This window comes from Schistocerca cancellata, chromosome 2 (assembly GCF_023864275.1).
Source record: "Schistocerca cancellata isolate TAMUIC-IGC-003103 chromosome 2, iqSchCanc2.1, whole genome shotgun sequence".
Lineage (NCBI taxonomy): Eukaryota > Metazoa > Arthropoda > Insecta > Orthoptera > Acrididae > Schistocerca > Schistocerca cancellata.
Genome location: NC_064627.1, coordinates 846,587,672 through 846,615,283, shown reverse-complemented (window position 1 = coordinate 846,615,283; position 27,612 = coordinate 846,587,672). Strand labels below are relative to the sequence as shown.

At 39.7% G+C, this 27,612-nt stretch overlaps 1 protein-coding gene across 1 annotated transcript in view; it reads left to right on the top strand.

Annotated features, from left to right (window-relative positions):
- LOC126148612 (vesicular glutamate transporter 3-like) overlaps positions 1–27,612 on the top strand; it is a 95,262-nt gene that overhangs the window by 19,744 nt on the left and 47,906 nt on the right. Inside the window, exons 2-5 of the mRNA XM_049915768.1 lie at positions 4,076–4,306; positions 10,596–10,680; positions 17,134–17,354; positions 24,811–24,957. Of these exons, the coding sequence (XP_049771725.1) occupies positions 4,076–4,306; positions 10,596–10,680; positions 17,134–17,354; positions 24,811–24,957 (684 nt within the window). The remainder of the gene's footprint in view (positions 1–4,075; positions 4,307–10,595; positions 10,681–17,133; positions 17,355–24,810; positions 24,958–27,612) is intronic.

Genomic DNA, 27,612 nt, shown 5'->3' with positions numbered 1-27,612 from the left:
CGTCTTTGCAACGTCCTGCCAAAATAATATGCCGTAAATGTTCAGGTCATTTGATTAAGCAAATGCGGATGAGTTCTGAGGGGCTGTATGGGTTTGACAGGTACTGATTCTTATGCAACATGTCTTCAAAATATTTGACAAGACTGGAAAATTCAGATTGTTCAAAGTGTTTCATCATCATAATGCTATGTTTTACTCGGTCTTGTGTAGCTTGTGACCAATATGCTGAGAGGAACGCATGGTAAAATTCTCCTTCACTGTGACAATCGTGAATGACCGATCGCATTCTTACAGCTGGTTCATTCTCCAAGTAGCCACACATAAATTCTAACCTGTGCTCCAATGACCAGTTGTGAGGAAAACAATGAGAGAATTGATGGAGCCACGCTTGTGGATGAACGTCGTTGGCAGAATTCTTAAACGTTTTGAATTTACGTGTAGTAATGAACAGCTTATAGTCAAAATCATCATGTCGGCGAGTCGCATGTCGGTCATTGTTACGTCGTGTCGGCGGTTCCATCTCAAAATTCGGTGCACATTGCCAATTTCTTTCATAACTTCCGAAATGCCCTGTGTTATTATTTTGTGGCTGTTCCGTATTTCTGTGTCCCTCTTCCCGTATTGGAGCGCGAGTGTCCTCTGAAATACGTAATTCTTGTATTACCTGTGGCAGCTGATCTTGTACTTCCCGGATTTCTCTTTGGTGTTGGGTATTAATTTGATTCAGATTTTGTTTCAGTTTCCTAATTTGTTCGCACTCTTCTGTGTCATTAAAGACTACCGGTTTTGTGTCATTCAGATTATCATCTACCTTCGTACATAAGTTAGTGACCTGATCCGAAAGTTCGGCTACTTTCTCTGATAATGAACTAATTTCCTCCATGTGTCTTTCTGAACCAATTTTCAGAGTATCTACTGTGTCCTTTAAGTTTTCCTGAGTTTTTGCAAGTTGCGTAACCGAATCGGTAGATGCAACTGAGTCCATTTTAGCTTGCAAGGTCTCATGATTTTCATGAACAATAGTTTGCAGTTCTTTTATGGCTGCTTCGTGATTCTGTAATGCATTTTCATGACGCGAAAAAATAGGTTGGAAATGCTCACAAATTTGTGTTTTTACGTCATTACAGACTTTTTGACATTTCGATTCAATGTTGTGTAACTCAGTAGTTAAATCTTCACGTGTTTGTTCAAGCGTGGTGTCTAACTTTTGAAGATTTTGTTCCATTGTGTCTAACTTTTGAAGATTTTGTTCCATTGTGTCTAACTGTTGCTGTGTTTGTCTCTGATTTTGTTCCATTGTGTCTAACTTTTGAAGCTTTTGCTGTGTTTGTCTCTGATTTTGTTCCATTTGTTGCATTAGTTGTAATAACAATGCATTAGTGTCTGGAATCTGTTCCTCTACGCTTTTCGGCAGTGCATTTGCACCGGCAACATTCACATTTTGACAAGCTGAAAATGTGTCTTGACTTATTTGAGAAAACGGTGAGGACGCAAAACCTGAATCTACAGTATTTGTAAAATTGTGTCCTGTCATTTCGGATTCCTGAGGCGAGCTGTTGCCGACCGATCGATCGATAATGCTTCCCTGTTCACAACCTGTTTCACTGTCTACACCATTATTTGCCGCCCGCTCCATTTCCACAATTACCAAATTACTACTTGGAATGTCTGTTAATTCACTACACAGTGGTGCTGATAAGCTACGCTCGTCGTCACTATTACTTCTCAGTTTACTTTGGAGCCTAGTGTTACGTTTTTCACACGCCATTATTGTGACAATATTTCACACAATAACACAGAAAAACACAATTTGAAGAGCAAAAATAAGAGAACACATTAACATAGCACTGAAAATAATATCTAGTTAATTGCAGCTGCGAAATACTTGGTGCAAATCTACATGCATGCCACAACTGTTTTACTGTGCAACAATGAAAAACCACAACTACCAAGGAAATTCTCTCTATAATTACGCGCTAGCAATAAACAAAAGCTACACTAAATACACAAACTACAAGAAAAAATCAGAAGATTCCAGTGAGATATCCTTGGCTAAGGGTCGACATATGAAACGTCCCCTTAGAACAATTATACACGACTGTGCTGATAAACCTCTTACACTATTTGCTTTTCAAACAGCTGAGCAAAACTGAACGTACTCAAACATTCACTAAAGTGACACACAATATTTTTAGCGCAACGCAATCTGACTATCAAAGATCCCTGCAAAAGAATGGCCCTGAGTAACATTAAACTACACCTTTCAAAAATCACTTACCTCACAAAAATCTTCATTACTCGAACTACTGCAATACAGCGAGCACCACTACTGCCAGCTAAATAAAAGATTCAAACTTCGGAAGGCACTAACTACTGATAGGGATAGTTAGCAAATGAAAGATATTAATAGAGAACAAACAATGTATTTACCTTAATAGTCATAATATATATAGCAGTTCATGACAAATTTCAAAACTCCGCCATCTCTCTCCCAACATACACCACTGCTGGCGGCTCACCTCCAACTGCGCAACGCTACGCGCTGTTCACATCCAGCTGCCGCTGCCCAACACTACAATGGCAGACAACAATGCAAACTAGCCACAGACTGCACACAGCACAGCCAGTGATTTTCATATAGAGCGCTACGTAACGTTGCCAATAAGAAAACATAAACAGCCTACTTACATAAAGAAAACATAAACAGCCTACTTACACAGGGATACCTTAGACGTGTGGCATGTTGCTCCATCTAGCAGGAGAAGCAGTATTGTCTTTCATATTCAGTAAACTGAACACAAAATGTACCAAATATTTCCATATATACAACTGTGTTGAGGCCGGTGTCAAAAAATTTCGGTCCAATGATGCGCGTTGCTGTTACACCGCGCCAAACGCCGATTTCTTCATCGTGGAGTGGTTGCTGAAACAAAATGTTAGGGTTCTCCGTTGCCCAGTACCTCTTTTCTGTGATTTCACATGAAAGATGAAACACTGATTCATCACTCATGAGGGTCTAACAAACCATGGTTGGTGTTATTCAGAAGCCACGTGCAGTGAGCTCCACGTTTCTGACTGTCATCCTCCCATAACTGCTGCGCAACCGTCACATGATGTGAGTTCGAATAAAGACTTTTCAATATCCGCTGGCACTCCTCCTACTTACATGCGCCTGTTAGGCCAGACTTTTTTGGGCTCTAATTAATTCTTCGGCGAATGTCTGAAATAACTTCTAGCGTGCGAACTGAAGGAATTCTTAGTCGTTTAACATTGTGCATAGATCCGTAGGTACACCAGTTTTTATACAGACTCTGTAATGATCTCTTTGTTGCTAGTCCTCCATCCGGATACATGGCTCTGAAAATTTCGCGAGTTTCCTTAATCGAACCTGTTCTCACATACGTTTCCACAATTTCAGTTATTTTTCTATCGAGAATGTAATTTTGCAGACGGCAAAGAGAAACGTCTAACTTCGCCGATGAAATAAACTGAAATGCTGACAGAAGAATGCTAACAATCGATTATTGCATAAAACTCTCAATTGTTGCAGCTGTTTATTTCAGAAGTCGAAATATCGCATTCGCATTCCGACTATACTGCTAACCGCGGCCGCGTGGGATTGGCCGAGCGGTCTAGGCGCTGCAGTCATGGACTGTGCGGCTGGTCCCGGCGGAGGTTCGAGTCCTCCTTCGGGCATGGGTGTGTGTGTTTGTCCTTGGGATACTTTAGGTTATGTAGTGTGTAAGCTTAGGGAATGATGACCTTAGCAGTTAAGTCCCATAAGATTTCACACACATCTGAACATCATCTGCTAACCACGCCGAGCATAAAAATGCGGGAAAATTTCTAATGCTTACTGCTACATCGGGTCTGCCGGATTATCCGGTGTCGAATTATCGCGGTCGTACTCTGCTCAAGAGCATTTGAAAAGTGATTAACAATAAACACACACACACACACACACACACACACACACTATGCAATTTACGAGGGTGCTGCAAGTCGTCTTTGGAGCAGTTTATTATGTTGTTACTTTGAAAAGATTGCTTGAACCAATTTCATTCATGTTTTTCAGCTCAGATTTGACTGGGACGAACATGAGCAAAACGTTGTCCTGGGAGCATTTTTCTGGTTCTACTGGGCAGCGCAGTTACCTGGAGGAATGATGGGGCGGCATTATGGCACAAAGAAAGTGTTCGGCATCAGTAATCTTATGATTTCTGTTACAACACTGCTAATACCACTTTTTGCATCACTTGACTACAGGGTCCTGGTAGCCCTCAGGATTTTCCAAGGAATTTGTGGGGTGAGTACATCCTCTATATGCAGTAAAGTAGTCTTATTTGAGATATCTAATTAAACATGAACAGCTAATTACATATACACGGAAGTGAACAACATTTGTACCTCAGATGAACATAAATTTTAGAAGAAGTATTATTTTAAGTTTTTCAAAAAGTAGAATATAAGAGTATCATTCTAAAAGTAATGAAGTCAGTTTATGCGAACAGTTCTATTCAGAATAATGAAAGCAAACTAATTTTACAGAATTTTTGATATCTTGGCTATTTTCCTGCGAAGTCACTGTTCAAATTTAAGCATTTGTCATAGTGCTTCAGAGGCTTTCCTATGCATTCTATACACTCCTTTGCCACTCTGTGGCATAACTTTGGTTTTTTCGCGGGGGAACTGGCAAATAATTTTGAGGGCCATGCATACTAATAAATCTTCAAAGAACAAATGTGAAAACAGGCATTCACACACCACAATTCAAATTAAAAGTGAAATAAACTCACCTATTGATGCAACGCCTTTAGTTTTGTGATAGGAGTAACTGGCAGGGTTAAGTACAGCTGAAGAGCTGTGCACACATCGGGGAACAGAAATAACACATATGCCCTTTCTTTCCATATTCTTTCAGCATACGTGTTTTTAGGACAATAAGTTTCTGTCGTAAAATCTGATTTGAACTTTCTAAACAATTCTGCTCTTTCCTGAATATATTTTCTGAGTATCAACTAAAAAGATGAACAGGATGTAAGAAATAAAAATTATAATTATGATTCTGTTAACTGGTAAAACGTTTATTTATCTGTTGAATTAAAATATCTACAAAAGAACTGAAAACTTTTACTTTAATGTATCCAGAATTCTGCTCAAAAAAATTTCTTCGCTTTTGTGTACGTTTTGAGTTCAAATTAAGATCAGTGCTCCAAACTTTCGCTACTACTTTCGCTTCTTCCACTAAAATTTCAAAATTGTTTCTTAAGATGACTAGATAGTTTCTTACAGTTTGATCAAATTGAGAAGCACTGTCTACCTCAGCATGGGACTGCGTAGTTTGGAACCTATGTTAACATTTTCCTAAATCTTACTTTGGAATGTCAAAAGTTTGCACGTTTTTTTATCAAATTAGAAGTTCCCTCCCTCTCTGCTTTCCTCTTAGTCTTTAAAATGGTGTTCGAAAGGGACTACAGAATTTTTATTAAATTCTGATTGATAAGAATGTTTCGAATCTGGTAGACCATCCAGTTGAATCGTTGTAACACATCTCTCAGCTGCAATAGATACATTTATTTGTCACCATCTAAAAACAGAATCACTATAAAAAACCATTGTATTTTCTCAAAAAATGGTTACATTTCCATTACAGTTATGAAAGAATCATTTAGTACCAAATTTAAATTATGTGGTGAACAATGTATAAACTGAAGAATTGGGGTACCATGCTTTAATTCTTGACTGCAAACCAGAGTATGAAGCACCATCGTATCCTTGACATCTGTATCTATCCAATTGGATGTTCATATTTTATAAATCAATTATTATTTCTTTTTCAAAACTATCAGCATCATGACCTCTTACATCATGGGATTTAAAAAAATAATTCTTTATTTCAAACTCATTTCTCTTTGGTTTGCTTAAATCCAAGTGCAAATATATTACAAAAACACTGAGGTTTTCCTTCGTTGATACACTGGGAGCTGTGTTTACAGTAAGTGAAAGCTATGGCTTTTGCTTCATTTAACTGATGATCACTTCTAAAACACAATCATTTAACAGTTGTATCATCTCGTTTTGAATATCATTCTCAAATACTTCGTTTTAGTTTTTTACTTGAAAGATGTGCTCTCAGAAGAGGGCCATACGCTGTTAGGAAGTATATTATATTTAAGAAATTCCCTCTGTTCTCCTACTTCAGATTCACGGTGGCCGTGGAAAGCAATTTGAGGTAGAGATAACGTCCTTGTTACATCCAGCATTCTAGAAATGATACTTTCATTTGGTCATGCCCTTCATTGCAGAGCGTATTAATGATTTTTCCATGTTTCCAGATGCTGTAAGTAATACACGCATTTAAATGTATAGCACAACTTTCAGGTGCTTTCATTTTCTCACTTCGACCTTGTCAATCACTAATTCGTAGTTCACACCATGAATTTTCTTCATTACGAAAACCAACGCGCTACAAGTATACTGCATTTCACGGAGGGGAATAGCGTAGACAAAATCGCTCGATTTCCTGGCCTGTTTGAGCAAATTATAATAATAATCGCAGCTAAACGATCTTTTGATCTTAGTATATCTAGGGAAAAGGCCATGAAGCTTGCGTGGCTAGCTATTTATAATTTTTAGTTTAGTCTCTTCATTCAGTTTATCTTGTAATAAACGTCTGTCAGCGCTAAAATGTGCATTTTTCTGATTATCTTGAAGTTGAGAAGAACAATCAGTTGGTGGTAAATTGGCGTCTAATGCTTGTGGTCAGTTTTGAAATTGTGCGTCACCAGTATTTACACTGGACTCGTTTTCAGCGCTGGTACCGTGTCCTCTAAGAACTTGCAAACTGTCAAACTTCATTCCACTTTTCGTTCTTGCAGTTGTATTGACTTCCAGCTTAAATTTTATATCGTCAGACATTTCTCCAATTACACTTTCTGTACTAATTTAGTAGATATTTGTTTTGGGCGTGTAGCTGATCGTTGGCAGAGTCTATCTATCTTTATTGTCATTTTAACTTCTTTGTATTGAGAGGCTTTTAATTTTCTCTTTTGTGTACTCCTTAAATAAGAACTGTTTCTAGACATCGTGATTTTAACTTACTTACTTACTTCAAACATGTAAAAACAGCACACGTTTCACATTAATGCAAGCACAGCTTAGATGAGGAGGAAATAAACTTTGTTACAGAGATAACTCACGTACACGATTGTAGTGTATGAGTCACTTTCTATTAGGAGTTTACTTGCTCTGTAACACTGCATCACTTACAAACTTGCAAAAAACTTAAGGGGAGCCTATTGTGGTCAGTTCTAGTTGAAGGAAATACGGAGTAAAGAAGGTAACGCATTCCAGATCGCAAGCTAGCGTACCGTTGTGCTTTTTAATTCATTCTAGTAACACATTTTCACGCAATATTATCGTGTCTTTTGAAATTTTAGATCAGTGCGAATAATTCTCCTTTAATGAACATAGTTTTTAATGCTTGACTATAGTCAAGACAAATAAAGCCAGAAAAAACGCCAAATGATTGTGAAAAAAGCTATACTTCCGCACACCAGCTGAATCAGTCGCTTGACAGCTAAATGGCATTAAAAAGAAGCCAGAGTTAACTCTGAAAAAGCTGATTTGGGAACACTGCAGCGTATCGCTCACTGCTTGGGTAGAAAAATAGAGCTGGTGGAATCTTTTCGCTTCGCTGTACGCTGTGTTGGCCGCCGTGCGCTGTAGCATTCTTGTTAACAATAAAAGATAAAGAGTACGAAATGTCTGCTGGCTCACTGCTACTCGCTTCTCGTTAATTGAGTTTCCATGGCTAGCTTATAAGAATACATTTTTAAACAAATCACTAAAGTCAGCTTGGGCCCCCCAAAATACGGAGCTCTCTTAGCACGACCCCACTCCTGACACTCCCTCCCGCCCACCTTCGTCGCCTCCGTCAACTCCATGCATTACGGGGTCTGCGGGGCCTTTATTTACGCCACTTTTGCCGCCAGGTTGTCGAAGCAGTCACTGACGCCCTCCTTCGGTTCGTACTCATTTCCATAGTGCTTTTCATCCAGAAAATGTTTCGATTTGTCACCAGTAACAATACGGTTCAGAAACTCGTCGGCATGCATTTCGCACCGAGTGGGGAAAGTCTGTGCACCCACAGTCGTTGTCTTTCGTGTTCATCTGATAAGAGTCTAGGACTGCACATGGTGCACTTTTCTATAGTCAGAATCACTATTTGCAGTTTGAAGAACTCTCTCAAAGAAGGTTGTATATCACATTTTAGGCAAAGTTGGGGTGTTACTGTAATAGAGTAGTACATCACATAAGACATGCTACCATAGCAATAGATGTCTTTTTTTGTAACAAGTTGAGCTGTTTGTAGCTGGAGAGTTGGGCCAATGAAAATGGCGGACGTGGCTGATGTAAGTTTGACTCAAAACGTTTGTTCATCGTTACATAAAAACATACAGAGAAAAATAGATCCATCAGACTGTAAGAAGAATGTAAAGAAAAGTAAAGTGTGACTTCTGAAATTTTCCCGGCGTATTTCTTCTTCTAATAATTTCCGGGTATGCAGCCGGATCCCGTCGACATTCTGCCACGATATTTCGGCCCAGAGACGTCCGGCCATCATCAGGTGAGTACACAACTACTGAAGAGCCCAGGTGCAGTCGCGGTATTTATGCCGAATCTCGCGCATAAATACCGCGACTGCACCTGGGCTCTTCAGTAGTTGTGTACTCACCTGATGATGGCCGGACGTCTCTGGGCCGAAATATCGTGGCAGAATGTCGACGGGATCCGGCTGCATACCCGGAAATTATTAGAAAAAGTAAAGTGAACAGTGGAAAATCTATTTCTATAACTGGTTAAGACGTGTGTGAAAAAACTACTACATCAGAAGTGGTACATAAGAATATCGATATCATTATAACCTAAAAATCGTACACTAGGATAATTTGCTTGGTCTGGCCGTTAGTCTGGAAAAAACTGCCAAATGATACTAACAACTACATTGTTTTGACAGGATATTACAGAACAGTAGACATAAGTTTATTGTTTTGGGGACAGAACCTTGCCTTGGTACGTACTTTTACATTGACCAGAACAAAATGAAGAGTAATGGATGTCATGATTACTTATAAAGAGAAATGCGAGTATATGATATCAGAAACTTGTTTAAATACACCTTTCATTACAAAGGAAATGAGCCAGAACGATTTTTTTGCTGCCAGTGTTCTTGAAGTAATTAAGCAATGTGACCCAAACTTGAAAATAACTAGTTACCTGATTGAATATGAATGCAGATGGTCCAGATGCAGCGTATCTGCGTCTTAGTCATACTGTCATTTAGCCTTGGATACGTCGGTCTCTGTTAAAAACAAAAGAGACAATTAATGTCAAGTTAACATTCCGATACCTGTGCAATGCCTGTGCAATCTCCTCGATATGTTACAAGTGTCAGTCGCGGTGAGAACACTGTTTGTGTCGCAGTGAGTGAATTCGAACGTGACAAAATTGTTGATGCTCGTGTGGTGGGTGCATCCTTTGTTGTATAAAGAGCTTCTTTCTATATCGGCCGGCATAATGAGGGTGATGTTGGGTATGTGTAAATACCTTCATGCACAAACAGGGAATTGTATGTGAACTCCCTTTCGACTGAACAGTTCACCTTCTTTTTTCTCTGTTTAATTTTTTCTTTCCTGTCCTATATAGAACTAGTTTTTTTTAGTTTGGAAATTAATGAAATAAATACTTTGTATTATTTCAGTATCTCAGATAATATATTCTTTTATACTTTCTATTATTTTTGCCATTATAACAGAAAATTAATATTCTTTTGACTTGCAACGTTATTTCATTATGAAATTTTACAGGATATGCAACGTTCTTGCACTGAAAGCTACGTAGAGATTAATATAACTTTCTAAATCTTGTAAAATATACTAAATACACGGTCCTCTTCTATAATATACAGTGTTTCACTCGATCATACATAATGAAACGTTTAAATAAATCCATAGTACAAAAGGAAATAAGAATTATTTTTACTTCCTCAAAAAATATGAAATTGTGATATACCGCCTTCTTTGAGAGAGGTCTTCATTTGATAAAGAACTGATCGTGAAATTTCAGGAAAGTATAGTCCTTCAGTAGTTTAAACGAGTATCCTGTTGACTTTTTCCCCTCAGTCGTTGAGTTCGTCAGTCACAATTGAAAGTCGGCCTGATTGTTCTTCATCATGAATATTCGTTCGGTCGCCATTAAACATGATACAATATTTTCGAAGCAGGCCTTAATGTATCACATTTCCATAAACATCGCCTATCTATGTTACACTACGAGCCTCACACGTGGAGCGATCGTTAATTTTTGTCACAAATTTTGAAATCGCACAAACAATCGGTAAACTACCGTTCCTGTTCAACAATTAAGAGGAATATGTAAGAAAAGGCAGCGGAGGAAATTGTGCCGTTCCTCATGCGAGAAGGTTATTTACTTTAAAAATGACTTGCGTAGCTGGTTACTGGCTCATTGAAGCATTTTATTGCGTAAGGAAATTTTTGATGTGAAATAATGCATAATAACTTTTGTGTTGTCAGGGTTTCTGCTGGCCATCCCTTACCTACATGATCTCGAGATGGATACCAACCAACGAAAGGGGGAAATTTATGAGCGCAATCATGGGTAAGGATAAATTTAGCTATTACTGTAGACGCATTAATTGCATTATTATGCTTCTCACAACTTATACTGTAGAGTAGTTCATTTCCATGTGTTCATGAAAATATCTTTCAAATTAGGAAATAGTCGTACAAAGAAATATATGTAAAGCGCAAATGTATAACTACAGCTGCTTCGCGTGTCTACACCACGATTTTTTAGACATCCCTGCGGCAACGCCTCTTCGTAGGTCTTTTACACGGCTATTGTTTTCCTACAGCAGTTTGAGCTTCGCAGCGGAAAGCTATCAAAAGCTCTGGCAGGTGGCTGGGTTTTCCTTGACTTGACTTTAGCAATGTCTGTGTAGTAAAGGATAAGTGCATTTCTTCACGCATCTCAGCATTTATGATGTCATATCTCTTGAACTATGCGTCGTACAATGACGTATTTCTGAAGGTACATTTAGCGGCTTATTTGAATTCTGTTTGCGAAATTTGTTACGAATAGATTTAGAAGCCAAGAAGTACTAAATTTAAAAGTCGTTCATGATGCGACAGTTTTTCACGCATCTCAGTGTTTATAATATCATATTTCCTGAACTGTGTGTCATACATCGATATAATTTTGTAGGTACATTCAGCTGTAAAAGTGGTTACTGCCTGCAAAATGAATTGTTCGTAGCAAAGAAGTAATAAATTTAAACGTCATGCATGATGCGGCATTTTTTCACGCATCTAATTGTTTACGACGTCATATCTTCCGAAGTATGATAGGCAGGTGGTTCTTACCCCGACAGTAATTGTTAACTGACAGGAAGGGATATGCGTAACAAGATTTGTTGAAACTGGTCCAGTGGTATAGGAGTAGATGTGGAATACACACACACACACACACACACACACACACACACACACACACACACATTCATACATACATCCATTTCATAGTATGTATGGATTCTGCTCCTTCATACACGGTATCTCAATATTACATGTTAGTAACATGAAATGTATGCTGGAGATGGCCCGACCAGCTAAGCTATGATCTTAAAATTTTGAGGGTGCGAAAGTGGTGTTCAACCACAACGACGACGGTCTGGCCTCCAGCTTCAGCAGCACTGGGGAATTCCTAATCCAGTGGTGGTTAGCGAGATGATACAAAGAACTGGCCAGAGTAGTTACAAGGCATGCAAGTCTATGCTTGTCAATGGGACAGCGACTGACAGAATGCTTTTCCAGCCCTAAGAACTGAGACTTCTATTAATTTTAAAAGTGAATGAATATCGAAATATTAAAAACTCAATAGTAATTCAACCACTCATTGTAGAACTAATCTAACTACACCAAAATCACCAAGTAGTGAGAGAGCATCTCTTGAAATACTGATACCTGTGTTATATCTAATAATACAGAAGTTAACTTGTGAATGCAAAGAAATCAATTGAGAATTATACAAAGTTTAACCATGAGTAAGCACTATGCACAGTCTTGACAGGCAGTATATCAGACCATAGGATTGTGCTCTAGCTATCGGTCATGAAAACTAAACAACCATAGTTAGATTTACCATAGATTTGCTGCTACCAGGTCTGTTCATCAGGCCCTCCTCATGAATACAATCAGTGAATGCAGCATGATACTTTCATAATCATTTAAGCGTGCATTCTAGTTGTAAATTATTTCCTTACTACCACACTGTGTGGAAGTACATTATTAATTATTTATACGAAATTACTGAATGTAACGTATGTTCTATGGGACAGTTTGAAAAAGAAAGAACTGTACTTTTATATACTGTAAATACTCCTGTCCTAATAGTAGAAGGCAAAGTGTTTCTGTCCATTTTATTAATAGTTCCATTTTATTAAATATTAGACGTAAGAAAGACTGTAAGTTGGAAGGAAGACAGACTGTAACTTACGACATGGACCTATATGATGATATGCATCTTACTGGCACTGATCAGTGCTGATGGGGTGTCTAGAGGCGAACTGGCAGGCAACGTATGGTGTGGAAAGGGGACTTCATGTTACACGAATAAGGAAGTGGTTACTTTCGAGCTGTCATAAGAACTACATTATGGTTTAACTTCAGCAGCATGTAGTCATACTAGATATTTTAACGATCATCGGGGCTCTGAAAGTGCTCAAGGAAGTCCAAAATCTGTTATGGGAATTGTAATTGGGGAAGACACTCTGTAATGGTTGAAGCAAGCATTCATGATATAAGAACATAGAGGCTACCGCGGCCAGTGTCATAGTGATTAAAATTCTTCTGGGTATTATACGGCGTCATTGCTAAAAACTAACAACAATAATAAACTAAAACCGACGTTTCGGCCGAATTGCAACGGCCTTCCTCTTTTTTTTGTTTTTTTTCTTTATTGTTATTTTAATCACCTTATGCAAAGGTGGTCTGTCAGCAGCATATTACGCTGCTCTTCAGCCACTAGTGGTACAATAAATATGACATATAGCTGGCACAAATAATACAGTAAAAATGGCGGGCAAAAACTGTAGACACGAAAACAATAAACATGAAGCCGTTCACGCTGGACGAGAAAAAAACGCTAAAACCCGTTGACACGGCGCACAAAACACGGACGACTGCGACGGCACAGGTGACCAGTGGTGGCATGACGGCGAAAGAACACTAAACACAAAACGAAGGCACACACACGAGACACTGATGGCGATGATCTCCGGCGCGCGAATGTCCGCGAGCGGTCGCGGGGCAGAAGCTACGCGGGACACGGACGTATCTGCACAAACAGCTGTAGAGCAACTGCCAGTCCACTTCCGCGCACACCAGGAGGAAATCCTGCCGACCAGAAGCCGAACGCTGTTTGGCGGACAGCTACCAATCGTTGACGACATGGACATCCACGAATAGCCTCTTTCCTTCCATCTTCCCTTACGTCATGACTAGCCAATCATATTAGAGGGCCAATTAAAAGTTTTACAACAGTGACGTCAGATTAGATTAGAGATCAGATTAGATTAGATTAGTACTTGTTCCATAGATCATGAATACGACACTTTGTAATGATGTGGAACGTGTCTGGTTAATAAAAGGTGTCTATACAAGATATTACATTAGACAAAATATTACATGACACTCAATATTAATTTTTTTTTCGATAGTCTGTAATAAACAGAAGCACCCATCCCCATGCAAAACCAGTCGTGCCTTGAGGAAGACCGTTGCAATTCGGCCGAAACGTCGGATTTAGTTTATTATTGTTGTTAGTTTTTAGCAGTGATACGGCATAATACCCAGAAGAATTTTAATCACTAAAAACATTCATGGATTTAAACATTGGTCTTTCAAACGTAAAAACGGAAACGAATAACATGAACACTAGCATAATGTAAAAGTGGATATGAATGCTTGCACTAACGATGTCAAGGCGATAGTAGGGAATGGTCAGTCTGAATTAAAAGACGAGCAACAAAACTTATATTGGGGATGGAGGACACGATGGCCGGCCGCTGTGGCCGAGCGGTGCTAGGCGCTTCAGTCCGGAACCGCGCTGCTGCTACGGTCTCAAGTTCGAATCCTGCTTCGGGCATGGATGTGTGTGATGTCCTTAGGTTAGTTAGGTTTAAGAAGTTTTAAGTGTAGGGGACTGATGACCTCAGATGTTAAGTCCCATAGTGCTCAGAGCCATTTGAAGCATTACCAGAGACTTACAACGATATGTAGTAAATTCCTCGTCGTGGTAAATTTTTTCTGGCGCCATGTACCTCACGCTGCTTCTCTCCAGGTCCTATTCATGGACGCCTTGGTGGGCAAGAACACTTCTGTGGCACGGAAAGTGCAATGGTCCGACGTCATGATCCACACTTTCTGTTCTCACGTACGCCGGTTACAGGCGCTCATCCACTTACTTGCAAAACGGCACCGTTACTCAGCAACACATCGATGATACGGCCGAAAACCTCTCCATTTGTTCTCAAAGAAACTCTCCCCTTGTCAGTGCAAGTGATTAGCATTCGAACGAGAAATCGTTGTGCATGAGGCCGTGCGAAACTTTCTTGAGGACACTGAAGGAGGTGAAATAACGATCTTCACCGATTACAAACCGCTCACTGCCAACGATCTTTGCCCGACACGTTTCTGTCCTATGGACCTCATTAGTTAGTACACCACAGTCGTCGCTACGTTAGGAGGGCCGATAAGTTGTCACCAATTACATGCTGCGTGTGCAAGCCATTTCTTCTCGCCTGGACTTGGAAGAACTAGAGTACATGCAGACAGAAGACCCAGACATTCAATCTCTGCAACGAGACTCTACTTCTGCACTGACATTAGAATAATTCCCTCCAACATAAAGTTTTTCGGCTAGTCATGACATGGCTCACCTGCGAATTAAGGCTACCACAGACTTCGTGAAAGAACGTTTCGACTGGCCTGTAGTAAAAAACGAGTGTCGCTCTTGGACACATACATCCCTACCTTGAGGGGGGAGCAACTTCGGTCGTCATGCTCAGCTCCCTCTAGGACAATTCAGAATACCGAAACGACGGTTCCGTCATGTAAACCTCGACCTCGTGGGTTCTATTTCCCCTTTGGAAGCTTTTAGGTACATACTATCAGTCATCGTTCATGCCAGAAGATTGGTAGAAGCTGTTCCCCTGTCAGACATATCTAACGATTCAGTCGCTTCAGCCTTTGTCACTACAGAGCCCTCCTACTTCAATTGTCTCTTGTATCATGACCAACCAAGGGAGACAATTCGAGTCACACCTCTTTACTAGGTTATATGCTCCAAGTAGCGTCAACAAATTCCGACCGACTGTGTACCACCCCCAGAGCAATGGACTGGCCGAGTTTTGGCACCACACACTTAAAGCAGCTCTCATGTGTTACTTAGGCTCTTGCTTAGAGGCCCTTCTGTGGCTGTTACTCGGCATCCACACAGCCTTTTAAGACGAACTAAACTCTTCCTTAGCCACAATCTTATATAATGGACCTTTGATACTCCCTGCCAAGTCTGTTGAAGACTCTGAGCTCCCCTCCCTTCTCAGCTCCCCCCCCCCCCCCCCCCCGCTTAGTCAAGTGCGTCCTCTTACACATTGCCAACATCCGAACTCCATCTCTGTGTGCTCGCACGCTTCACTATGCTCCAAGATGACCATGGTCTATTCAGCACTACAACCTCCTGTCTCCAGCCTGCAGAGGATGCTCTAGTGCACGAATATCACTTTAGATATATGCCTCAATGGGAAACAACAGATTGTGTCGCTTAACTGAGTTAAACCTTCCTGGACCATTGACGCGGACCCTCTGTCAGTATCCGATTTTGAGATGTCATCCAGAGACATGCCATCTCCCATGTGCACGAACCATGAGTTCAGCTCTGCGTGGGTACCTGCCGAAACCAGTGCTCCATGTGATGACCCTATAATTTTAATTAATATTGTGATTATACTGGTTGCTGGTGAGGAGGAAAGTTAGTTATTAGTGTTTTTTTTTTAATTATCTCATTCATAAGCAACCATATCCCAGTCATCACAGTCGCTCAAGAAAATTATAATTAAACTTTACTTGTTTAATCAGAATCGGACGATGACTCTCCTTGTCCGCAGTCTCGATGATTCGAAGCGATCTGCAACCCCGTGTGAATAAAATGTCTTGGTTTTCTTGTGTTGCGTAGTCAGTCGGGAAACCTCATATCAAGCGGAAAGTTTGCTTTGAGAGTTTAATTATCCGATGAAATAATGGACCTCTTGGATTTAATAATTGCAGGTTCGTTTCCAATTCATCGGAAGTTCCCATCTGATTATCAAAGAAACGACATCTCCTTTCAAATTTCCAATTAGAGAATAAATATATAATGAAATTCCTTACACACCTTTGATGTAAATGCTCAGTATATATTTTCTTGAGTAGCATACAATATATTTTCAATCTCTTTCTTCCAGTAATCTCGATAGCAAAATTACAATTATTCATTGCGGCTGTTCGACACGGAGAAGATCCCAGAAGTCCTCTCAACACACCAGAGAGAATATTACAAAGGGTAATTATGCGCTCATGGAACAGTAATAGTACTGTACTACTTTGCGCATCGATTATGCGAGTATATATATGGTCAAGTGGGAAACGTAATTCACTTATAGAATTGTGCAGGGATAATTAGTAGAATATAAAGAGATATTACAACCCCCTGCTGGACAATGTGCCCTTTCCCTGTGTGACCTCTACACCGTCATCGCCTCATTCTTCTCCAAGTGTTGCCATCTTCATGGTCTACATATCTGCAAATGCAAATAAATGTTTTTCAGTGATTGCCTGTTGCATTATCTAGCATTCAGATTTAGAGTTATGTAAGTCAATATGAAATGACCCTGTCTGTTTTATTCTTAGTGAAAAATGTTTTAATGTGGATATTTTTATGTACATTTTAATGTTGCATGCCAGTGTCATGTAATTTAAGGTAGTTTTGTTACTAGTTCTTTCAAAAATATTACAGGTAGTTCTGTGGGTGCCGCATTGACCTTCCCTCTCTGTGGGATGATCATTCACTTTTTCAACTGGCAGGCAGTGTTTTATGTAACTGGTACAATTGGAATAATATGGTTCATCGGTTGGTGGCTGCTTGTGTATGACAATCCGGCAGATCATCCCAGAATTAGTGAGTCAGAGCTCAAACACATCCAGAATGGCATTGGGGACAGTGTTTCTGAAAAGAAGGTGACTATTGCTCTAGCATAAATATTAGTATCAAGAAAGGCTACCACAAATATTGGTTTGATCTGAGACTGATACTTATATTGATTTGATATTTCTGCTTATGAAAAATTTGTGTAAGTGAAATTATGAATTAGCTGTGAATATTTATTATCATTCATTAATTTCCATAAATCCTGTAGTGTAAGAGAGCTTTTAGGGATGTGCAGTCAGTCAAGTTTTATATTAACTGGCAAAGCAGTATACTAACAACCAGTAATAACAAAAGATAATCTAATTGTATTGATAATTATTGAAATTACTTCTGAAGTACTTTACTTTAAACTCAGTATAAGAAAATGAGAGACTCTCACTTAACAAGTGCTGGAACAGTATTGGTAAGAATATTAAACATATATTTTATGTTGTACTTCATTATACATTCACTTAAGTCATTTACTGCTTCAATATTATTGTGGCCTTTAAGCAACAAACATAGACACTCATAAGGATTTTCTGGAAATTAATGTATCTTCTGTTATAGAAAAATAACAACTAATTGAAGGATTCATAGAGATTACAACCACATGATTGTATAAATAACTGTTAGTCGCACCTCACTTCCATTTTACTTCAGATGATTATGTAGATAGTCCTAAAATTCACAATTCAGTCTCACAATGAGTGGGTAAAGTCCCCTTCTATTTTTTGGGGTGTCGTTATGTATTTCAACTTTGCCACTCCCTTAGAAATAGAAAGCATCTGTAAATAAAAAGCTTGTTCATTTCCTTCCAGTATCTTCCTCTTAACCTAAAAGAGCTGCGTTTTGAGTAACATCTGTCATCACTAAATTAAGAAGGGCTAAATTCCCTACAGTTTTGATCTTGAGGACTTTCTTCATCTAGTGCTTCATTTTGGATAAATCGTCCGTTGAAATTATGGACTGGAAAGCATTGCTTGGTATCTGCCTTATTTGTTTTTCATTTTTGCATTCATTCATTCATTAACCCTCATTAACTTTGTATTTCTATCTTTTAAAAATTGGATTGCGGTAGGATGCTGAAGGGTGGAAGTTGTTGTTGTTGTTGTGGTCTTCAGTCCTGAGACTGGTTTGATGCAGCTCTCCATGCTACTCTATCCTGTGCAAGCTTCTTCATCTCCCAGTACCTACTGCAACCTACATCCTTCTGTATCTGTTTAGTGTGTTCATCTCTTGGTCTCCCTCTACGATTTTTACCCTCCACGCTGCCCTCCAATACTAAATTGGTGATCCCTTGATGCCTCAGAACATGTCCTACCAACCGATCCCTTCTTCTGGTCAAGTTGTGCCACAACCTTCTCTTCTCCCCAATCCTATTCAATACTTCCTCATTAGTTATGTGATCTACTCATCTAAATCTTCAGCATTTTTCTGATGCACCACATTTCGAAAGCTTCTATTCTCTTCTTGTCCAAACTATTTATCGTCCATGTTTCACTTCCATACATGGCTACACTCCATACAAATACTCTCAGAAACGACTTCCTGACACTTAAATCAATACTCAATGTTAACAAATTTCTCTTCTTCAGAAACGCTTTCCTTGCCACTGCCAGTCTACATTGTATATCCTCTCTACTTCGACCATCATCAGTTATTTTGCTCCCCAAGTAGCAAAACTCCTTGACTACTTTAAGCTTCTCATTTCCTAATCTAATACCCTCAGCATCACTCGACTTAATTCGACTACATTCCATTATCCTTGGTTTGCTTTTGTTGATGTTCATCTTATATCCTCCTTTCAAGACACTATCCATTCCATTCAACTGCTCTTCCAAGTCCTTTGCTGTCTCTGAGAGAATTACAATGTCATCGGCGAACCTCAAAGTTTTTATTTCTTCTCCATGGATTTTAATACCTATTCCGAATTTTTCTTTTGTTTCCTTTACTGTTTGCTCAGTATACAGATTGAACAACATCGTGGAGAGGCTACAACCCTGTCTCACTCCCTTCCCAAACACTGCTTCCCTTTGATGCCCCTCGGCTCTTGTAACTGCCATCTGCTTTCTGTACAAATTGTAAATAGCCTTTCGCTCCCTGTATTTTACCCCTGCCACCTTTAGAATTTGAAAGAGAGTATTCCAATCAACATTGTCAAAAGCTTTCTCTAAGTCTACAAATGCTAGAAACGTAGGTTTGCCTTTCCTTAATCTTTCTTCTAAGATAAGTCGTAAGGTCAGTATTGCCTCACGTGTTCCAGTATTTCTACGGAATCCAAACTGATCTTCCCCGAGGTCGGCTTCTACTAGTTTTTCCATTCGTCTGTAAAGAATTCGTGTTAGTATTTTGCAGCTGTGGCTTATTAAACTGATAGTTCGGTAATTTTCACATCTGTCAACACCTGCTTTCTTTGGGATTGGAATTATTATATTCTTCTTGAAGTCTGAGGGTATTTCGCCTGTTTCATACATCTTGCTCACCAGATGGTAGAGTTTTGTCAGGACTGGCTCTCCCAAGGCCGTCAATAGTTCCAATGGAATGTTGTCTACTCCGGGGGCCTTGTTTCGACTCAGGTCTTTCAGTGCTCTGTCAAACTCTTCACTCAGTATCGTATCTCCCATTTCATCTTCATCTACATCCTCTTCCATTTCCATAATATTGTCCTCAAGTGCATCGCCCTTGTATAGACCCTCTATATACTCCTTCCACCTTTCTGCTTTCCCTTCTTTGCTTAGAACTGGGTTTCCATCTGAGCTCTTGATGTTCATACAAGTGGTTCTCTTATCTCCAAAGGTCTCTTTAATTTTCCTGTAGGCAGTATCTATCTTACCCCTAGTGAGATAAGCCTCTACATCCTTACATTTGTCCTCTAGCCATCCCTGCTTAGCCATTTTGCACTTCCTGTCGATCTCATTTTTGAGACGTTTGTATTCCTTTTTGCCTGCTTCACTTACTGCATTTTTGTATTTACTCCTTTCATCAATTAAATTCAGTATCTCTTCTGTTACCCAAGGATTTCTATTAGCCCTCGTCTTTTTACCTACTTGCTCCTCTGCTGCCATCACCACTTCATCTCTGAAAGCTACGCATTCTTCTTCTACTGTATTTCTTTTCCCCATTCCTGACAATTGTTCCCTTATGCTCTCCCTGAAACTCTGTACAACCTCTGGTTCTTTCAGTTTATCCAGGTCCCATTGTAACACTATCGCCCTGTCGGACGTGCGTTAGCTCTATAAAGCCTGTACTGTAATAAGTTCACGGGCTTCACCTTGTAAACAATGATTTTAGTACATAAGTTGACCGCATGTACCTAATGGAAGCAAGATCGGACCTATACTCATTCAGTAACTACAGTGATGCGTCAAGCAAATGTAAAATACAATTACGCGTTCGCATGGACAAGAAGTACACACAGTAGATATTACCAATGATTAATAATTCGGTCGCCAGCCTAATTAGGCATTGAATGAGTTTTTCCCTGTACAAGTGGGTGCATGTACAAGCATAATAACACGTAGTAATGTTGCGTTTTATGGCAAAGTTTGGAACCAGAAAGAATCTACTGAACTAAGGTTTTCTTCTTTTGTACTAATTTGTACGAGCTAAAATTACACAACACCACACAGCAATGATTGCTACGCACTGCATTTTGTATATTGATCAGACTGAAATCGGGCATAGATTACCCTAGAACTAGCAATTTTGAAAACATACATACACTGTCACTATTAAAATTGGTAAAAACACTAATACACTTAGGTTTAATATAGAAATTAACTTTGCTGTTCAAATCTGATCAGTACACTTCAAGATGTGAAAGAATGGGCAAGAGAAGGGGGGGGGGGCTGAAACTGTTATGGTCGTTATACTGAAACTATTAAGTCATGAAGGTAAATTAACACTCAAAATTATCAATCTGTGGATAACTACTCTTTCGTCTCGCTTCTGGATTAATTAATTGTCATTATTTCTGTCACACATTAATTAAATACCATCGCTAGCTCAATTCAAAATTTATCTTTCAATTTAATCACACTGTTGTTCTTTACGAACCTTTGCATTAACACACCTAAATTTAAACGTCTTTATAGCATAGATTGGTCTGCAGATAATTTAATACTAACTGTAAACTTTCAATTCGGGATACTCGGGTTGCACAATATGTGGTAAGGACCCTGTCTAGGTCAGTGATAAGGATAAGTAACGGCTAAGGCAATTCTCATAAAAGTCACGTTATTATTGAACAGTTAGAAACAGTTTCGACACTGGTCCACACAGATACACTTCTAAAGATGAAATAAATGTTTGACCTGTGCACGTCGGTGCGGCGGGTGGCGGGCAGCGAGATAGCGGACAGCACAGCACACATACAAGCACGGCTAAGGCTCTCACAGTATCGGCACTTTCCTTCTTCTTAACGTCGTAATCTTTCCAATTTTGTGCCCAAGGATATAGCCATGCCAAGTAGTCGTCGGAATCGGCCCATCCGAGGCTTAATGGAATTCACTTTTCCTGGATGGCCTCCTCAGTACGGTACATGTTCCTCCGACCGATACCCAACTCCGACTGTTATACTGAGCCCGTTGTGCCGAACCGCGCCAGTGTGCGTTTTCCCGCACTCGCCTGCATCCACCTTTTCCCGCTCCCCTACAGGTAGGGTATTCACCACAGGTTTTCTACTACACATATCCTAATGCATTACCTACGTATGGACCAAGTGTATAAATTACAATTTTCACATCGTATAATAGTTTTAACATTAAATACACTTCCCTTTGGTTATCAAATTGCGAGAAATCTAACATAAATAATAACATTCATTTCAAAAGTTGTTTACAGTTTCTTTAACATGACACGAAAAGAAAAAGAAATTCACAACATTACTTATATTACTTTATATAAATTCAGAAAGAAAAATTTATCTAAATTCATAAAGGAAAAAATTATTATAGGTACAGTTGTTATTGTTACACCATCTCCTTAAATTCCCGCCTTTTTGCAGTTTCTTCAGTTTTAATCTACAGTTCATAACCAATAGATTGTGGTCAGAGTCCGCATCTGCCCCTGGAAATGTCTTACAATTTAAAACCTGGTTCCTAAATCTCTGTCTTACCATTATATAATCTATCTGAAACCTGTCAGTATCTCCAGGCTTCTTCCATGTATACTATCTTCTTTTATGATTCTTGAACCAAGTGTTAGCTATGATTAGGTTGTGCTCTGTGAAAAATTCTACCAGGCGGCTTCCTCTTTCGTTTCTTACCCCCAATCCATATTCACCTAATACGTTTCCTTCTCTCCCTTTTCCTACTACCGAATTCCAGTCACCCATGACTATTAAATTTTCATCTCCCTTCACTATCTGAATAATTTCTTTTATTTCATCATACATTTCTTCAATTTCTTCATCACCTGCAGAGCTAGTTGGCATATAAACTTGTACTACTGTAGTAGGTGTGGGCTGCTATCTTGACCACAATAATGCGTTCACTATGCTGTTTGTAGTAGCTTACCCGCATTCCTATTTTCCTATTCATTATTAAACCTACTCCTGCATTAACCTTATTTGATTTTGTGTTTATAACCCTGTAGTCACTTGACCAGAAGTCTTGTTCCTCCTGCCACCAAACTTCACTAATTCTCACTATATCTAACTTTAACGTATCCATTTCCCTTTTTAAATTTTCTAACCTACCTGCCCGATTAAGGGATCTGACATTCCACGCTCCGATCCGTAGAACGCCAGTTTTCTTTCTCCTTATAACGACGTCCTCTCGAGTAGTCCCCGCCCGGAGATCCGAATGGGGGACTATTTTACCTCCGGAATGTTTTACCCAAGAGGACGCCATCATCATTTAACCATACAGTGAAGCTGCATGCTCTCGGGAAAAATTACGGCTGTAATTTCCCCTTGCTTTCAGCTGTTTGCAGTACCAGCACAGCAAGGCCGTTTTGGTTTGTGTTACAAGGCCAGATCAGTCACTCATCCAGACTGTTGCCCCTGCAACTACTGAAACGGCTGCTGCCCCTCTTCAATAACCACACGTTTGCCTGGCCTCTCAACAGATACCCCTCCGTTGTGGTTGCACCTACAGTACGGCTATCTGTATTGCTGAGGCACGCAAGCCTCCCCACCAACGGCAAGGTGCATGGTTCATGGGGGTAGGGTGGAAATAAAGTAACCAAATGACACAAACATGCTTACATTATTAAAGAAAGATTGAATAGGGAGGATGATAAGGGCATTTATCATAATTGGAAAATACGAATAATTGTTTATGTAAAATGTCTGGAACAACCTAAGTACACCAAGAATAGAAATAACAACCCCTAAGAGAAATCACACTAATGTCTAAGGTTGTGACCTCTGTGAATGATAATGACTTCAGTTTGATGTGGAATGTTGTCTGAGTTTGTTCAAGTATGGCAGATCCATGTGAAGCCATTCAGTGATGATTAGATCCCGTAGAGTTAATGTTGTGGTAGCACTGATTGTTACATGTCATCCAGTGTTCCTGATAGTCCCAGACATTTGCTATGGGATCAGTATTTGGTGATTTTGGAGGCTAGTCAAGGAGTGATGAGGTGCCTGAGTGTTCATCAAACCAGGAACATATGAGGACAACCCTGCAGACATGGCAGTTCTCATCTTGGAATAAAGGGGTGTTCTCAACACAATCATCATGAAAATGTAATAGAAAGTAGAGTACTTGATCACTGAGAATGTTGAAATAAACATCCTGGTTCATGTTCATGCTAACGTGAACGAGTGTCGTAAGTCACAGTACAAAATATGCCCCAAACATCACAGCACCACCTCTGACATGAACTATGTTCTCCTTAAGGTTACTCCAAGTCAGCAGATAGCAATGGGGTAGAGGACTTCTCGCTTCTCAGGCCTTCCAGGATGAAAAGACAGAAACCAATATGTAATATTACCCATTTCTGTATATTACAAATAATATTACTTCCGTGTTATATACATATATTACACTGCATGTTTTATCTCACAGCTCCTTATACCTTCTCCTTTCCTTTCAGTAACGTTAATAAAAGAAGCCAATTAACCAGTGAAAGAAGTGGTTCAGTAATGAATTAAGAACTGTCTTTTAATATGTAAATAAGAGAGGACTGGGACTGAAGACAACTAAGTCTTGTTTAATTTAATATAGAAAACTGTTATGCAAAAAATGCACAACTTTGAAGTTATGGGCAAAAGTTTGGAAGCCTGATTATTTATGCTTTTACTACCTTTCTTCATACTTATGAGGTGCCAAAGTTCAAATCTGCAGTCAGAAAACCAAATTACATAGATTTGTAAATTTTCAGAACTTCTCTAAGACATATCAAGTCGGTATTGTGCTGTAACATAATCATATGGTACAAACAGTAACAGTTTTCAGCAAAGAATGACTGTGTTGTATTATAAACAGTGACTAATGTGTAAATTAATAATTTTGCCTCATGTCTGAAATGTAACTGGACAAATTTATGTTGCAGCTTCCTATTCCATGGTGTAAAATTCTTACAAGCTGGCCGCTCCTAGCAAACATAATGCTTGCATGGGGATGTATATGGGGAATGTTCACTCTTTTAACTCAAGCACCTACATATTTCCGCAATGTTCATGGATGGAGTGTGCAGAAGGTAATTATATGATCTCTATCTGTTCTCCTGTTTATGTTATACTTGTTCTCAATCATTTTATGCACCCATATTTCAAAGAAATGCTTACCTACCTACTTCTGTAAACAAATGCACACCAGTTGCTGTAATACATTAAACATTGCAGATAATATAGAGTGAACAGATCTAATGAAAATGGGAGAGAAAGACTATGATTCAGGTTCTCAAAAATTCAGATCAGACTGTGAATGAAGACTGATCATCTAGAAGGACTTTTTATCAGTTTTCAACAAATTTCTCATTGCAGTGAATATTGGCTATCTTAAATATTAACTGAAGCAAAGAGTCAATGAATTTCCATCTGATCTGAAAACTGTGTGGATGAAAATGTTGTGGGTTTCAGCTACTAAATTCGGCGGAGATAGACACTGAAACCCAACTAGTTGATATAACTCAGTTATTTATTTGTATCTCAAACACACTACAAGCAAGCATGCGCATATACAGAAATGATCCAAAGGAAACTGAAATCGAGGACTGTCACTTCCTTCATCAAAGTTGTTCAGTTCACTGTTGCTAGCCACCGCTGAGGCACCCCCCCCCCCTCCGCCACCCCCCTCCACAGCACCGGTTGTGCCACCCCTCCACGCAACCCCCTCCCCACCTCCGGTTGGGCGGAGCACAGAGAAGAGGAGGAACTAACGAGACTGGTGAAGAGCCATGTAGGGTGATGCGGTGGTCGGCCAGCGTCGGGAGGATCACACAGGAAGCTTTTATGACCAGCTATGTCGTAGCTGGTCCTGAAGGATGGAGGTTCAAGGCACAAATGCCTGGAAAAACGTAGTTTCGGACCCAAACTGGCGGTTGCAGGCGTTGGCCCTTGCGGGAAAAGTGTGTCTCCATCAAGTTCTCAAGATATTGCGAAGGCACTGACAGCAGAACAGTAATTGAGCGGCAGCCGTCTCTGACAATTCTGAACACAATGTTGACCTCGTCAGCATTGACTAGTATCCCAAAATAGCAAAGTAAATAGATATGAGTGGTGGATGAGTCATCGTTTTTGGGCATCGGAGTAGCAAACATTAAGATCATGGCGTCATGGAGTTGGATGGAGAAGTCGTCGATGCGAAAGTCGAAGACGTTTACTGTGAAAACAGCAGTACTGGGTGGGGAATGGGGGAGGGTGGGAGGAGAGAAAATGAAAAGTACTCGCATATCCCAGCTGCACGACATACTGGGTGGAGTCATCGTCATACGAGGCTGTAGTGTCGTCTCATGTTTCTCCCATATCAGTGACAGTAGCCAACGAAGGTCCATCATTAAGGGTCCAATGGGGTTTTACTCTGTTGATGGAAACTGCTTGGCACTTCCTTTTGATTGAGGTATCCCTGATAATACTTGTAGTCTGAGGGTAGTGTCTTTGATCAGTAGTCAAAACGTCCACTGTTCTGGGTTCGAATACCGCCACGTTTAAATTCCGAATAAAAATCATTAGCAGTGGCGGCCGAAGACATCTGGCATAAGAAGTCACCCCTCATTCAGCCAACGATCTTGTTAAAGACAGGGGGGGAGCGAACAGAAGTTCAGGGCACTCTCTTGCCCTTGGAGTGAGAATATACCTCTAAAGGCGGAATAATCAGCAATGACCAACGGCATGAGAATGCAGAAGGCAGTGGAATCCACTGCATTAAAGACACATAATGTGTATCCACAGGACATGTGGCGTGTAACTGAAAAAGTGTCATGATGATTTCTTCATTGGAAAAAAATTCCTGACTAGTCCACCATTTAGGTCTCCAGGAGGGGACTGCCAAGGGGCAGGTGAACACGAGAAAAAGATTGAATAAACAACGAAAGGATAACATTCCACGAGTTGGGGAGTGGGATGCCAAAATTTTGATAGGAAAGCTATAAAATCTGAAAAAGAAAGCGTTAAGGCTTAATCTAGTTATAGTAGGGCTCGGTGAAGCGAAATGGAAAGAATACTAGGATTTTTGGTCAGATGAGTATAGGGTAATATCAACAGCGGCAGAAAATAGCATAAATGGAACAGGTTTCGTAATGAATAGGAAGATAGGGCAAAGAATGGTTTAATGAGAACAGTTCAGTTTCAGGGTTTTTCTTATCAGACTCGACAGCAAACCATCACTGAAACGATAGTTCAAGTATATATGTCGATGTCGCAAGCCGAAGATGAAGACATAGAGTATATGAGAATACTGAACGTGTAATTCAGTACACAAAGAGAGATGAAAATGTAATAGTCATGGGAGATTGGAATGCGGTTTTAGGGGAAGGAGTAGAAGAAAGGGTTACTGGAGAATATGGGCTTGGCACTAGGAATGAGAGAGGAGAAAGATTAATTGACTTCTGCAGTATGTTTCAGCTAGTAATAGCTAATACTATGTTCAAAAATCACAAGAGGAGGAGGTATACTTGGAAAAGGCCGGAACATACGGGAAGATTTCAGTTAGACTACGTCATGGTCAGGCAGAGATTTCGAAATCAGATGTTGGATTCTAACGTGTACCCAGGAGCAGATATAGATTCAGACCACAATTTAGTAGTGATGAAGAGTAGCCTGAAGTTTGAGAGAAGTGTGCAAAGAAGTTTGAGAGAGTGTGCAAATAAGTGGGATACAAAAGCACTAAAGAATGAAGACGTTTGCTTGAAGTT